Here is a 15104-nt window from a genome sequence, read left to right on the forward strand (position 1 = left end):
TGGCTCGTGGTAGGGAGCGTTGTCGAGGAAGAGTTGTAAGTAGTAGGAGGCATCGACGGCGATCGCACAGTCCTCGAGCTGGGTGACATCGGCAGTACTAGAATGTCGTTAGCCTTATGATATGGACATGACACGAAATGTTACTTACGCCACCTGCTCGTTGATCCAATGATCTTCGAAAGAACCTACCCACCAAATTAGCGGACTCCATAGAGAGACACTGTGATGCATTTGTAGAAATGGCATATGCTATCCAGAATACCAGAATACCGTATAAAGTACCGCGCTGCCTCGAGTTCCTTTTCCACTGGAAATATAAATTGGTGGACTCGAGCTGTTTACAGTTATGAATAGGGCTATTATTAATGGAGACGAGGAGCCCTTGTTGAATGAGCCAATCGACAGCCCGACTCAAATCGTCCTGACCAAACGGAGGTCGAGCGTCCAAGCCTCGCATACTGGCCAAAAGGTCTAGCTAATCGAAGTATCGTGAATGGAGGGTTAAGCAGCGCGGGTACTCGGTACAGCTAGCAGTGAGATGGATTACGCGACAACAGTATCAGGCATTTACCAGGAAGAAGAGAACGCGGCGAGTCTACGGTGGTAGCAGGAGGAATAGGGAGAGAGTTCTTAGATAACAAACTTACTCGGCATCTTGAAGGTATAATTCTGTGTGCGCCGTAGTGGGGAAACCACAAATCGCGGGTTGGAGTCGCAAACGGAAAGGAGGATGGTGGTTAGTGTTGGCAAGGACTAAAATGAGTGACTGAGTTTGACATAAATAAAGGGCACAATGAGGCAGGAGTGAGGAGGGAGAGAGGCGGTGCGACGGAAGGACAAGATGCACCTACGTAATTCTATTGTTGGAAGAAGACGATGAGGTTCTGTTTGAGGTGAGGCACGAGTCGACTTTCAAGGTCAAAGCCTTGCGGTAGGTAGGACAAGGATTCTGGTTTAGCGTCCTTTTACCTTGGGCACCCCTGGAAATGGCCAGTTTTCTATGGGTTATGGAGCCCCCAACGGTAGCTAGTACCTAAGAGCTTAAGGAAATCGCGCCTACGTAACGGGCTACTACATGGCGTTGTACTCCTTACTATGCACCTATATAAGCACTCTGTGATATTTACAACTTCCTAGTAGCTGCAAATTATTAAAATTTAGAAAATTAGGTAATCATATGTATGTGTCTAAGTATGTAGTATCAGTTATCAAGGTAATATGTCTTCGAGGGTCATCTCAATTCATATGTCAATTTCTCACTACAAGTAGCAGCTACAAGCAGCTACAAACATTTTCACAAGCGTGAACCTCAGAAGAGAACACACATGTGGGGCAGTGCTTAAGCACTAAATAGGTACGTACCTGCCGATAGGTACCGATAGTTCGATATGACCAGACCTTATCAGTCACTCGATGGTGAATTCAAACACTACGGCTCATGGGGTAATTTGTGAGACGGGAAGGTGGACTTCATTTGCGACATCACTCACATAAGTTTCGATCATGGCCGTAACTGCATCGATTCCCATCATCGACATATCTGCCGAGGGGACGGACCAGGCACAAGTTGCAAAGGAGCTGGTTGATGCTGCTGTCGAGTACGGGTTCGTTTATATCAGGAATGCCGGTCGAGATATCTCTACCGAGCAGATAGAAAACGCCTTCGATATAGTACGTGCGTGTCGTCTATAGATAGACGATGTTTCCAATAACTTGCAATTTACCTACCGTGTTATCATCTCTTGATTTAGTTCACATATACCTGCAACGAATGAACGGGTCCTTATTTCATATCTGATATTTATAGTCGCGGATCTTATTCAGCTCGCCGCTCGAGGATAAGCAAAGATGTAAGATAGAAAAGAATAACCAGGGGTGGTCGGGCATGCACTCAGAGACCTTGGATCCTAAAACCCAACGTGTAAGTCACTCAAGCATACGTCCTAACTAGGACAGTGAAACTGATTAATTTCTATTCCTAGGTAGGAGACTTTAAGGAGTCAGTAGTGCACCTAGCCCCCATCTCATAAGAGAAAAAATGGCCTAGGCTGACAATGGCTGAAAGGGCCTTCAATTTCGGCCCCTTCACCGATAACAAAGCCACGCAGCCCATCCCGCAGAGCATCGAGTCTCACCAAGCGCAATTGGCCGCCTTCAAAGACGCCTGCCACAATCTCTGTCGGAAACTACTCCTCCTATTCGGCATCGGTCTAGGGGTAAAATCCAGAAATCTGCCTTTTCCCCCTAAAACCCCATTTTCAGCCCCCCTACCCCTTTTCCGACGAGCTAACCGCCACATAGGTAAACCCTCCAGACTTCTTCACAGCCGCGCACGACCCCACAACCGCCTCGGGGTCCATTCTGCGGTTGTTATACTACCCGCCCCCAAGCAGCACGCCCGCCGCGCTCTCCTCCGACGTACGAGCCGGCGCACACTCGGATTACGGCTCAGTCACTCTTCTCTTCCGGCTGCGCGGCCAGGCCGGCCTCGAGCTCCTGGATCCCCGCACCGAATCTTGGGCCCCCGTCCCCGTCGTCCCGCCCGGCACTGAGACCGACGCGCAGCCGCCGATCCTCGTCAACATCGGCGATTTGTTGTCGTACTGGACTAATGGGCGTACGTGACATCTCGCCATCTTAAGCTATCCTTGTCCCCTTTTTATTAGTAGCCTACACCACAGCATAGATTACCCCCTTCCCCACCCAAAACACACATATATAATCGAACCGTGAAACACCCTAGCTAACCAACTCCCCCCCTAAAAAAGTCCTCCGCAGCACAGTCCACCGCGTAGCTTTCTCCCCCTCTACCACCACAAACGGCGAGTCCGCGACCGACCCGCGCTACTCCATCGCGTACTTCTGCCACCCGGCCGACGCCACGCCGCTAAGCGCCGTGCCCAGCGAGCGCGTCGCCGCCTTCCGGCCCAGTAACCTCGCCAACGGCAACAGCAACAGCAACCCGTACGCCGAGCGCAAGGTCATGACCGCCAAGGAGCACTTGCAGATGCGGCTTAGGGCGACTTACTTCGAGTTGTACGAGGGCGGCGAGAAAGGAGTGACGTGTACGTAGGTACGCATCTGTTAACGGCGGAGGTTTTTGGTTCGGGATGAAAATGGGCTTTGGCTTGTTTGTGTGTGCGAGAGATTTGGAAGGGGGCGGAAGGGATGGATGAGAGAGGTTATCCGTGTATGGTAGTAGGGAGTAGGAAATATGATCCAAGTCTGATCATTTTTCTAGGTCGTATGCCGCGAGTCTTTCAATGACATTTCTAACCAACATTCACGGGCCGCCTGTATTTCTGTCAGCGGATTGCTTGTCCTCGCAACCTGCACAGCCTGAGCGTTGGAAATTACCGCGCCACTGTCCGAAAACGCAGGCAGCACGCCTACATATACCGTAATACTAGCTTGAGATGTCACGTACGACCATAGGATTTAGAAAGCTCGGGATCCCGTCCGCTCTCCCCTTAGATAAGCTGAATATCGCCGGATCAGTAGTTGGGTCGGTGACGACCAGCGAATCCCCGGTGTTGTACGTTTTTCTCTTTTTGGGTTTCTTTTTTTATATTAAATTTCCTTGGACGTGGTGTTCTCCCATTCCCAGACCCTGATGCGTCTACTTCTGAGAAACAACTATCTGGAGGTATTGCTTAAGGCGTGGGATGCAAACTAACTGCCCAGATGGTGTTTCAATTTAGTGAGCCTAATACGCTAGCTTAGTAGTAGGACCATGGCGACCACTAGGTTTCTGGTTCTTCGTTATCGTGGGTGTTACTTTTGACCTTCTAAGGAGTCATTACGAGCATCCTCACCAGCCAGTCTGATAGGAAGCCCTCCTTCTCCTAAGCGCCAAGAAAGGGGCTTCCGCACAAGACTAGTACGAAATCTTGTCGCGGATGATCGTTCGGTTTAAAGGAGTTTCAAAGCCGAGGTTTATCAAGTTCATAGGTAGACCAAGCCATCTAGGTAATATATTAGACTAGAGCCAAGTTAAGTAATATAACCACTAAATAGAAGTTGGCAATCATATAGGAGGCGATGAGCTATAATGAGGCCAAAGACTAACAACGGCAGTTGTATTTCGTGGAATGGCATCGCAGTTAATTCTTCAATGAATCTAGCTGGCGCAACTCCATTCAACGCGAGTAATCTGCTCGTATCAAACAGCATGAGTCGTCATAGTCCTTCACCTCAAAGCAGTGCCATATTTTAAACCAATCGGTTTAAAAATATCCCTGAGAATATATATATTCCTTTATCCAATCATATTTGGCATAGGTAGCTGACCGTCCTCCAGCTCCTAGTGCGCGGTAGGCATCCTCCAAATTAAACCCAATTCGCTTCTATGCGAGCCCCATATCGTCCTGTAAACTGGGCAAGGACGATCGTCTCCATATCCCGGACCGCTTCAGATGCCCCGGAATTCAGTACTCATAACGAATAACTTTTTTTATGGTCCAAACGCCGAATAAATGAGCCGAGATATTTCCCAGAATTTGCCGAATACTGATGGCTCTTGAGTTGCTGATTTTACTCCCCGAAAAGTAAAGCAGTAGTAACCATCAGATGCCGCTACCCCCTTTTTTTTTTCAAATGCATACCCCGTAATCGTTTCAACCTAAAATGCTTTTTTGTCGTTCAAAACAGCGCTGTCTAGTTCACCTACGCCAAACTAGAAACACGCCATCGCGACCAGCCTTATGCAAATGCCTCGGAGTGTTGTGAAGTTCGATAGCAATGTCAAATTCTAATATCCGTTCTCAGGTCGTTAAGTAAATTTTGCAAGGTCGTACCACGCTATCGTCAAGTTTCTGGATGCCAAAAGGGCCGTGGTGCGTGCAGTAAAATAGTAGCTACGCCAGCCATGATTCCTCGTCTCGCTTGAGTCCTCTCTACCAAATTCCTAGTTAGTATTTATATCTTAGATGAAGCCCAGGAGCTATCTTCATCCTCAAAGCTTGGATACACTCTTCGCTTTAAGGACTGCGCTATAAGAAAAATCGGGGAGTAGGGGGCGAAGCTTGCTTACCATTATTAACCCCTCATCTATTGATTCATCATCTCCACCCTCATCTGCCTCATCGTCCTCCACATCTTCATTAACTTCGCCAGGTCCCTCGAACGTAGCACCTGGACCCTCACGCATCCATGTCATACCGTTCGCCTCTTCTTCCAACGGAAAAATCTCGCGAGCGTATTCTTCTAGTCCCCTGGGCCCCTCCCATAACTTCAGAGCATCGTCCGGGCACTTCTTCTCTAGTTCCGCATCTCCAAAATATGGCGGTTGCTCAGCGGGATCGTTATTATTCGGAGAGAAGAGCTTTTCTAGTGCTTCTAGCTGTTCTCGATAGCCTTCTGGAATCTTAACTTTCAGGTCAATGGGACCACGCTTGTAGCGCACACGTCTTCCAACTCCCTCCTCGAATGCTTTGCAAGCTTCCAATGGCGTTAAATATTCGTAAGCTAGCGCTATACGCTTTCCAGTCCATTTCTCCGGGCCATCCTTAAATACCTGGATGATCGCTGGTCCAACGTCATGCTCGGCGTCCAGCCAGGGAAGCTTGGCGTTAGGGTGAAACGGAGCTTGCCATATGAAGGAACCATCTTTCTGCAGTTCCATGCAGAAGAGCGGGTATGGTAGCGACGTAAAGTTGTTGTTGTAGATCCCGGTGTAGATAAAAGTAGCTGGTAGCCCTATTTTACGCACATACTTTTCTACCTCATGTTTAGCCGCCCATAGCGGTAGAGAGGGCCAGTCCGATTTATAAGCGGCGTGGTCGGGCATAGACGAATATACGTAATGCTGGACGCCGGCCTTCTTGGCAGCGTCCGCAATCGCTTCTCCAATCTGTATTTCATTGCCGTAGAAAGTGGTGTTGATAAAGGCTAGCTGTGCGCCGTTGAAGAGTTGCGATATCAGAGCGTGATTAACCAAAATTCCCGGAAGATGCCCATGGACGGTGACGTCCCTCTTGTCGTCTGGTTTATTTCGAAGATAAAGCTCGCCGACGAAGACTGTGACATTCGGATTCATCGCGACTTCAGTCGCTATGACTCCCTCCAGGTTGCGCAGTTGCGCGCGGACTTTGTAACCTACTGCGGTAGCTATACGAATTAATGAAGCGGCCTGGCGGCCACTTGCATTTATGACAGCAATGGTCTTATCTGGCGAGGGCGTCGACCGCTTCAAGGGTCGGTAAGTCAACGAATTATTTCTCGACATGGCTGTAATAGGTGAGCTTTCCGAGTATGATGATCGCGTATGCTTGTGCCTTGTATTCTGCGTCGCCGATGACTTCGGGGAAGCATTGCCGTTTTCCCCCGGCGCCGGTCGAAAAACCAAGTCAGTTCGAATGTTGATAGGGTTAGAAGAGGGCATGACGTCGTAGGTCTAGTTTCCACTTAGGGCCTAGACACTTTATGCTTCTTCACGGTATATAGAAAGAGTAATTGTTGATATGATTGAAGGAAAAAAGGGACAAGTTGAGGCAGTCGAGATAGCCTACTAGATAAGTAGCTACCTAGATAGGCGCGTGAGGTCTCGATGGTAGAGGAAGCGAAAAGGCTAATGCCACAATTATGGAATAGAAGGGAGAAGAGGTACGTCCATCGAAGATGTTGTGATAGTGTAGGTCTGTGGTGTGCTTTGGCGTCAAGTTTAAGGATCAATATGGGTCGAAGCTGTTTTCAGTGTTCAAAACGGTAGTCTTGTCTTTTCTTGCCTAGTCCAGGTGTGGGTAAAAGAGATAGGTAGACAAGGTATTAAGGTAAGGTTGATAGCGTGGAATTAGGGGCTCAGGTGACTATAAAGAAGAGGAAAGGAAAGAAAAGTACAAGGAGGTTTATTTTGCCGGGAAGTCTAATGTTGGATGTCGTGGCAGGTCCAGTCTGCTCAGGCTTGGGAAGCGGCCAGGCACGCAATATCTTTCGACTATCTAGAAGTCTGAAAAGTGGATATGCATACTACGGATGGGATTCTTGGGGTTCAATGTCCCTGGGAATTTGGCTAGGTCTGCAAAGTCCCGAATATGTTTGGATTGAGGACCTTGACGGAGGTACCCTTTGGGCGGGTAACACTTAGAGGAAGGGGTAAAGGGAAAAAAGAGAAAAAAAGAAAAAGAGAAGGAAGACGACTTCAAGGTCCGATGCGAAGCGAAAATGGGTAGCCGCTTAGGGTTGACTGAGATGGTTTCGCTTGGGAATTCCACATAGCTTTATGATAAGCCAGCAGGAGGGAATAATTTATTTGTATAGGGTTGCGAGAATGGTCGGTTCCCGGTGGATCGATCAAATTCCTATCGAAAAAGAAGAAGAACACTGAAAATCTTCTTAGGTTAGGAGAGGGAGAAAAAGGAGGGTCTTGGTCAGGTAGGTAGGTACATCCATACATACATCTATCCACATATGTATACCTATCCAATATCTGTCAAAGAGGAATGAATATGGGGTTATCGAATGTACACCACATAGCTAATGTATGTGGGAAAAAAGAAGGACATGGAGGGTATGACGAACAAGACGGGCTGTTAAGAGGTATTCGAACCGGGGCCTTCTTTGTGAAATCCGGGGAACTGCCACCAGACGGGACTACCTTCTTCTACTACTACCACCACCTACATGTAGTATTTTGATCTAATCCAGACCCTAATAAGCTTCCTAGCCAAAGCGAGTTCGCCTGGTTAAGTACGTACCAGTATCCATCGATCCATCGCAGGGGGTTTAGTCGAGCGAATTATTTTTAATAGAGTGTGGAAGTGTGGAATGTGAAGAGACTAAGACACTAATAAACTTTAACCTCGAAGTACCTACCCTGCGTCGACCCAGTCATTATTCGAAAATCTCTTATCTTAACTTTATAGGCGCACGTGTGTGTGAATGTGTAGATACGGGAGACAAGAGCGATGTAAGATTAAAGATTATTAAAATGTAAGCATAACAGAAAAGAGGCTGACATCCAAATGCGGTCTTGTATGGACATCCATGATGGACATCATGCTATGTACATGTGTACCTTAGTAATAAAAAGGGATATCCATGTATTGGAACAATCCAATGGGGATGCGACGGGCTGGTGCGTGGATGAGCTCGGGTTTTTTTCCTGTGAATTTTTTAAGGGCCGGAATAGAGTCTAGTATATTAAGAGTTAGTTTATTAGTAATGAATCGGAGAGCGGCTCAGACTAGGATAGGTCAAGTAAGGTGACTGGAGGTAAGGGCACCGAGTAGCTCCATTATGTGGCCAACATCGTGAGGAGATGGTGAAGTAGCATGGTCGAAATCGGATGTATTGTAGCAAATAGCAAATTGCAAGTCCGCATAGGACAAGTTGGCTGGCTGGACAGCCTGGATAAGGTGGAGAGCGGTGAAAAAAGAACATGTATAGTGTATACTTACATACCTTTGATGATGGATACGTCTACAGCCTATACATATTGGCGATTATTGATGACTTGTATTGGACCTGTATTCGGCCTGTATTCGAAGCAGGTTGTACGTTGCCTAAAAAGTCACGTTGATTTTTTGATGCGCTGCATGGGCAATAGACTTTATTTTCCAACAGTCGAATCAAGTGCTCGGATTCTCTTATCGCCTTTTTCAGGGTTGTAATTCGCCGATCTGATACGTGATTGATCGCAATGTGGTATCAGCACCAATACTCAAACCAGGTCGACGCCCCGACTTGATTGGCCCAATATATCATGCGGTCTGGTTCTGGAATGCGACGAGATCGGAGCCTGACCGAATATCACACGCATCGTGCAAGTCTATTGTTGAATGTAGGTAGAATGTAGGTACACACACCTTCTCCCATGTTCCATGTACCAGATGTTGCTCGACGAATGGAGACGGCCTCGAAATGTTAGCTAATGGGAATTGCTCAGGGTCCATTTATATGACTGGCGCGAATCACGTTCCCTTCACTTTTTGCTCCGGGCACGCTTTTGCATAGTGCCATAGTAGCTCTAGCAGTCTATAGTAGCTGGTAGTTGACAAGCCGGTTTTCATAGCGGTCGGTACAGCTTATCAAGAAAAATTTTGCCCTTTCTTTTCCAGAATTTTCTTCTTTCGTTCTTCGTCGACTTAGCAAACTGGATACTGGCATGGTTTAGATTATGTAAAGGATTGTGCGTGGTTGGTTGACATTGCATCTTAAGACCGACTTACATAACAGTCCCTCCTGTAATCACCTTCTACGTGTAGTTCTAGGTCCTATTCGGCTTCGGAAGTAGATCCGTTCTCTTTTTCTTTCTAAGGAGAGTTAATTATCCTGGATGATTGGAAGGGCGAAATACGTATGATGGACGACCGACATTATATAATTAGTCGGTCAGGGTTTTAGGGGTGTTTTCATCCCTAATCGGACCTATCCAACCTTCGGCTACCAAGTATTATACCCAGCCTTACTGCTACGCACATACACACATACATACATATGGACCTCTCAGTTCAGCAGACTCAGCTGATCCGAGTAAAAGATAATTCAAAGAGGTTGATAGGCTGATAGGCTGGATAGCTCGGATCTTGACCCGTAGTCCTGTTGGAGTTTGTTGGAGGGCCGCTAAATTTAATTACACATACATAAAACCGCATGTTTGACATGACGAAATCGCAGGCGAGTTGCGATGGAACATGAATGCATGCCATAGATAGCGTCTGACGCTCTACACTATGCGTTCCTATTAAGCCGCAGGATGGGAAAGGGGCGGCGTATTTCCCCTCCAAAGATCAACAGATAACCGTCGACCAATAAGGATGCCTGTCTTATTACATAGTTAGAAGGTCAGATGTTGAATCCTTGCCCAGCAGCGAGATAGCGCGCAGAGATCCGTGCCTAGTAATGTCGTAACAACGTAGTTCTACTTTGTTCCCGTCTCGGTTTTCTACACCCGAGATTTACGAAACGTCGATAATTTCGTTACGGGGCAAAACCCAGTCCCGAGAGTTCGTAGGGACTCATGTCGCCTAGGCCTGATCCCAGTAGACCTTGAAAAAGGAGGAGACATCCGACGTACGATATAGATGATCTAACTCGGTGAGTAGTTCTTCGACGGCGCTGGCCAAATCGCAAATGCACGTGAGCATTGCCGCCGCAAACCCCGAGTCACCGTTGGAGGATATGATCTTGCATGCCGTTACAGCCAAAGTCAGACGCAGTGCATAGACGAGGCGGGAGTGCCCTTGATTGACAGCCAAGCTCCATCATCCTACTTTCATTAGTTCGCAGATATACCCATTACATTACCAAAGGTCGCCCATCTCGGTCGGCAAGCGTGCTAACGTCGTGAGGCTATTGGTTTAGGTAGGTGCTTCCGAAGGTGTGGATTTGCATCAGCGCCTCGTCTCCGAATCCCCCAATTTAGAAATACCTGGCGCAAGAACCAGACCGGTCTACGCTGTGAAACCACTTTACATCGCAGCACTGAGGCATCAAAGCGCCTGTGTACGATGGAAGACTTCATAACCGATAGGAGGCTATCGGGCCTGCCAACCCGACCCTTCATCACTAGCTGGATTTAGAGAGAAGCCATCCAGGTGCTATGGATGAACTATAGGATGTATCTCGTCGCACAGGAAATGCTGGAATGGAGACCGATGCAGGCGGGCAAAATTGCTGTTCCTAATACCATGCCAGTGTGGAATTCGAGGCGACGATATCTTGGCATTAGGTATGTTTTAGTAAATAAAAAGGTATGGGTTGTATTGATGCAATCGAGCACGTTTTTGAGGCCCTGGCAGCTTTCTCCGTTGTAACGCGAATCGTTGAGCTGCGAGCCATCTCTTTACACATAGTCCTGCCGGGTGTTTCGTGCTATTACGTACAAAACAGTCAAGCGAACATCCTTCTGGGAGGTACTGGAGGCTCAATCTCTAACTTGCCGTCATCACATCAGCGACGGGTGGTTATAGCGCCAAGGATGCCCCTCCTGGTCCGAACTAGCATTTCCGCGGGACGCATCGTTTTCGCCATTCGTTTCCAGCACCTTTTATGAAACTGTTTCTCGCCTCTCTCACGTTGTTCCTTAAGCAATCTTTAGATCTGAACGATACGTTGGAACCAACGCCAAAAATTGTGTAGCGTTCTCGATAAACCGCAAGATAACTCGCCAATTCGCAGGGCTAACCAATAAGGGGCTATGCGGGGTTGAGCAATACCCCGCGAATACGTAGTTGGGAGGTAGCCCGTGGCCCTGATCTTCTCCACACCCTCCATGCCTGTCAACCCAGGATTCCTTACTTTGGAAAAGCTAGCCCTGGTTGCTATGCTAGGAATCTGTAACCTTGACGTTTGATGCCTTATCAAAGCTGGATCGGACGGTTCCGCTGGACCTACCCCCCTAAATTCGGACGGCTATCACGGCTATGAATCCAGGGGTCACCTAACGACATGTGTTGGCGGCAGAGTATGGATTTCCGGGTTGAGCCTGTACAGGCCATCATCATCTCGGAGCTCCGATCCCAATTACTGGTTACCTATCTACGTTTCTTGTGGGCAGGGCACTCTGGCCTGACCGAAATCTTTGAAACGTTGCAATAGTTCGTATAAATCCGGTGTTCTCTTCACAGCTGCCAGTACGTCACATACCTCATCGTCGAGGCCGAATCCATCGGACGGTAGATACTTATGAAGGTGAAGGAAAGCTCCACGAATCCGAGATCACGAAATTGGGAAAGTCTTCCATGTTTTTCTCGGCCATCCAAGCATCTTCGGTCGTCTGTTCAGGGACCTGGATGGCATCCGCCGTACGTGTCATAGCATCAAAGTAGCTCTGTCAAGGATATGTTTGTTAAGCAATTTGCCATACATTGAAGGAGGGATACCGATAGGAAGGACTTACCCAATCGTAGCCGTTTTGCATCATCCAAGGGGGGTCAGACTCTGGCTGACCAGCACTAACATCCGTCGTCATCAGGTTTGGCTCTGTTGTGCCAAATTCGGCAAAATTATCAACTGCAGCATCATTGCTGCTTGACATTGTCGCAGGTTCGCTACCGTCGATCGTCAAGCTCGCTATGTTTGTCATTTCGCTACTCCCGTTTGGCCTCGCACCCGACATATCGACGTCTTCAGTCACAATCCCAAGGTGTGCATGGACCCTACGGAGCATAATTCGTGTGACCTGTTCACATTTCTGAAATTCCGATCTTTCGCTCGCCATTTCCTGCCAGACATTATGTGATCTTCTAATCGTTCGAAGAAGTTCGTCCCTGGTGACTGTTGGTGGCATGCACCGCGCTATCCAATTCGCGTCGCCGTCCGCCTCCCAGTACTTATCGTTTTGGATCACGACAGCGACAATCATACTCGCTAGGAGAAAATCGTTTACGGCAACCAGAGCAGCGAGAAACCAGCCGCTTTGGCCCAGCATGCCACCAGGTTTTCCCGCGTCATGCAGCGTAACCTGATAGTCGAGGAGCGCTAATGCTGCCTCAAGACATACTCGACGGGAGTAATCGTGCTCTTTCTTTGGCTCTTCTTCAACGATATAACGCCTGTGATGGATGCATCGACTTTTTTGGTATATCGCTGCTATGCCAAAGCGTTGAATAATCTGAATAGGCGGGTCGGTCAAACATAGATCTATCGGTTTCATTTTCATAATCGAGGGCACGTTATTCCATGCTTCTTCGATCTGTGCATCGACTTTCATCACTTCGGCATAAGTTGGAATGTTAAGTGAGTGTGCTTGTTGGACTACTAGGAAGAAGATGCGGGATACCCTAGCTTTATTAATCGGGTAGGTCAGCAACGTGTAATCCGAGCTGGGACGAGCTTGAGGCAGTTCCTTGGTATCCTTGTCGAAGTCCACGTCCATCAAATTTGTCGGAAGCTCCGTATCACTCTCAACAGCGTGGGTCATGCTGGGGAGGCCTAAATTGAAGGCAACTAGCAAGTCAAGCTGTATGGCGAGATTCCACAAGCGCCGTCTCATTTCGCCGTCATATGGAGTGATACCAGGCAATTTGCTAGGATCGCGATGGAGTCCCATCTTCAGCATCAATCGAATTAGAACAGACGAAAGTAGGTAACAGTTCATCCGGTTCTCGCGGTTGGTCACGAAATCTCCTTCAACATACAGCATAAATGCTTCGAGAGTATAAGGGCCTGGCTGTGAATATTTTCCCCAGATAAGTGCCCATCCGGCGGCTCCTCTATATTGTTTGAACCTGTCCAGAGCTGGCACGGGGGAATCACTTTCTAGCTCTTGCGGTGCACTGAAGGAAGAGAAGAAGGTACCGAGCGCCAGTATCATATAGAGCAATGCTATCCAATGTAAAGGTGCCCTCTGCGGGTCCTTACAGAACTCGTGGTATTCTCTCAAGAAAGTAGGGACGTGGACAATGTCTTCACATATGTGTGAGCGATGAGGCAATGACGAATTACAAGCTGGATGGAAGTCATAGAGAATTGTTGGAGAAACTTACGTTGAGAAGGGCTGTTCGAGTTGAAATAGCGATTCATAAGACGGCTAACCACGGCCTTTTCTGGCAGGGCAGCTAGGAGATCCCCTTTATTCTTGGGCACGTTACGTGAGGCCATGACCAGTTCTGTAGGCCCCATGTTCTCGTACGGATCATGAGTTTCATCCTCGTCCTCGTTGTTGTCATCAAAGTAGCCTTTGAGATCCTCAATCTAATGCATGTAGTTTAATTTCTGATATACCAACGAATATAAGCGAATAGTATGGAAAAGTACTCACGTCCTCTAACATAGCCATGAAGTGTGTCCCCCCGACATAAGATGTGTTTCCCTGGCCTTGGACGACGACACCCCCAGGATCTTTCAGCGTCTTATTGACAGACGCCACAGGCGGGGAGCCATCTGTGTCGATCATCCCGCGGACCACTATATAGTGTTTTAGTGATACGTTGTCAGAGAACGACTTTAAAATTGAACTTGTTCAAGTAAAAGCGAAAGTTGCTAGGGTGGATAGGTACCTAGGTCCTAGGTAGATACCTAGGTCACAATAAAAAGGAAATGAGGGAAACATTAAGAGAAAGTGAACATAACTGGGAAACAAATACACATACTTCCTTCGAGCCTTTTCAAACGGGCTGCCATGCTCTTTGCGGGTTTCTTATGCTTCTCGGGCCGCGGAGCGTAGAGACAGCCGTCAGGTTTGCCTTTGCGAAGACACTGCCCGCATGGTGTCGCCCGATCGCACTTGAGTTTGGAATTGCGACATGGCGCACAACTCAGTAAAACTCGAGTCCGCTTTGAATGGCTATTACTATTTGTTCCTGAAGCCTCAGTTGGAATTATAGGCACACTTCCTTGTATGTTGTCGAGGGTGCCGTTCTGCATTTTCTGTTTTCGCGTTCTCCTTCTCTGCCTTGTTAAAGTTTTACCAACTAAAATGCAACGACTTCGCCTTACTGTTCAATTTTGAAGTTGTTTAAGTTGGGTTTAGTCACGAGACTCTTTAAAGACAGACTTAAGTATTTTAGCACCGTAATTGTTGTTCGCGCCTACTTACTTGGTAGGCATCTTAGGCATCTTTCAATGATTACGTTGTGGCTTCCAAAATGGGTTCCCACACGACGCATCCATGATATGTGGGATCCATTGTTTGATGACTAATCGGTTATTTTTGGCTTCTTGCTTGAATGGATCGTAATATGAAACTTAGGATTGTCAACAGAAGATAGCTTCCTAGATCTTAAGAGCATTTCCAAAATCCAAAAAAAGCGTCAGGTAATAATGATCGACATTGTAAAATCGCCAATGTTCTTTTTTATTTTTATAATACCTAGTATGAGTGCGATTAATAGATTCGTTTAATGTGTGATTTTCTTTGATCGGGTACTGTATATGCTTAAGCCCCTGAGCTACGTGAATGACCATCGCGTAGCATTCTGGATTAGCTGGCCTGCGAAATGAATTGCTAGTCCAAGACATACTAAACTTGAAAATGCTCAGCCTGATTGCACGCTCATAAACAGGCCTTTCTGATGTCACTTCCATACCCACGGCTATATATTTCTTCAGATAGATTCTAATGCTCTCATCCATACCTACTGCCTAATATCAAACCCTGATACGGGGCGTCTAAGTAATAATAGGTATATACCAGAAAAGAAAGGTTAGTAAGAATAGGTAAA

At 47.4% G+C, this 15104-nt stretch overlaps 3 protein-coding genes across 3 annotated transcripts; 1 reads left to right on the plus strand and 2 right to left on the minus strand.

Annotated features, from left to right (window-relative positions):
• Positions 1 to 1212: 1212 nt before the first annotated feature.
• On the plus strand, positions 1213 to 3478 carry F4807DRAFT_405962 (2OG-Fe(II) oxygenase superfamily protein). The gene is made up of 7 exons (XM_047996255.1): positions 1213 to 1354; positions 1407 to 1671; positions 1808 to 1921; positions 1983 to 1999; positions 2066 to 2216; positions 2302 to 2617; positions 2769 to 3478. The coding sequence occupies exons 2-7, from the start codon at positions 1504 to 1506 to the stop codon at positions 3071 to 3073; spliced, it is 1071 nt and encodes a 356-aa protein (XP_047859634.1). The 5' UTR covers positions 1213 to 1354; positions 1407 to 1503; the 3' UTR covers positions 3074 to 3478.
• Positions 3479 to 4514: 1036 nt separating this feature from the next.
• F4807DRAFT_21531 (nitrogen metabolite repression--responsible protein) lies at positions 4515 to 6998 on the minus strand. The gene is made up of 3 exons (XM_047993976.1): positions 6968 to 6998; positions 5033 to 6725; positions 4515 to 4895 (listed from the first exon to the last, which is right to left on the minus strand). The coding sequence occupies exons 2-3, from the start codon at positions 6380 to 6382 to the stop codon at positions 4857 to 4859; spliced, it is 1389 nt and encodes a 462-aa protein (XP_047859635.1). The 5' UTR covers positions 6383 to 6725; positions 6968 to 6998; the 3' UTR covers positions 4515 to 4856.
• A 4625-nt stretch (positions 6999 to 11623) lies between these two features.
• Positions 11624 to 14307, minus strand: F4807DRAFT_455567 (fungal-specific transcription factor domain-containing protein; the record flags this gene model as incomplete). The annotated part of the gene is made up of 5 exons (XM_048000753.1): positions 11624 to 11770; positions 11840 to 13347; positions 13428 to 13635; positions 13703 to 13848; positions 14034 to 14307. The coding sequence occupies 5 exons, from the start codon at positions 14305 to 14307 to the stop codon at positions 11624 to 11626; spliced, it is 2283 nt and encodes a 760-aa protein (XP_047859636.1).
• Between the last annotated feature and the right edge of the window lie 797 nt (positions 14308 to 15104).

This window comes from Annulohypoxylon truncatum (assembly GCF_022578515.1).
Source record: "Annulohypoxylon truncatum strain CBS 140777 unplaced genomic scaffold F4807scaffold_1, whole genome shotgun sequence".
Lineage (NCBI taxonomy): Eukaryota > Fungi > Ascomycota > Sordariomycetes > Xylariales > Hypoxylaceae > Annulohypoxylon > Annulohypoxylon truncatum.

Bases quoted from the DNA above. Each gene is read 5' to 3' on its own strand.
- F4807DRAFT_405962 (XM_047996255.1), top strand. From the start codon at position 1,504: ATGGCCGTAACTGCATCGATTCCCATCATCGACATATCTGCCGAGGGG. The intron at 1,672-1,807 runs GTACGTGCGTGT...TGATATTTATAG, and splicing joins TAGAAAACGCCTTCGATATA to TCGCGGATCTTATTCAGCTC. The intron at 2,217-2,301 runs GTAAAATCCAGA...ACCGCCACATAG, and splicing joins TATTCGGCATCGGTCTAGGG to GTAAACCCTCCAGACTTCTT.
- F4807DRAFT_21531 (XM_047993976.1), bottom strand. From the start codon at position 6,382: ATGCCCTCTTCTAACCCTATCAACATTCGAACTGACTTGGTTTTTCGA. The intron at 4,896-5,032 runs GTAAGCAAGCTT...GGAATTTGGTAG, and splicing joins TAGATGAGGGGTTAATAATG to AGAGGACTCAAGCGAGACGA.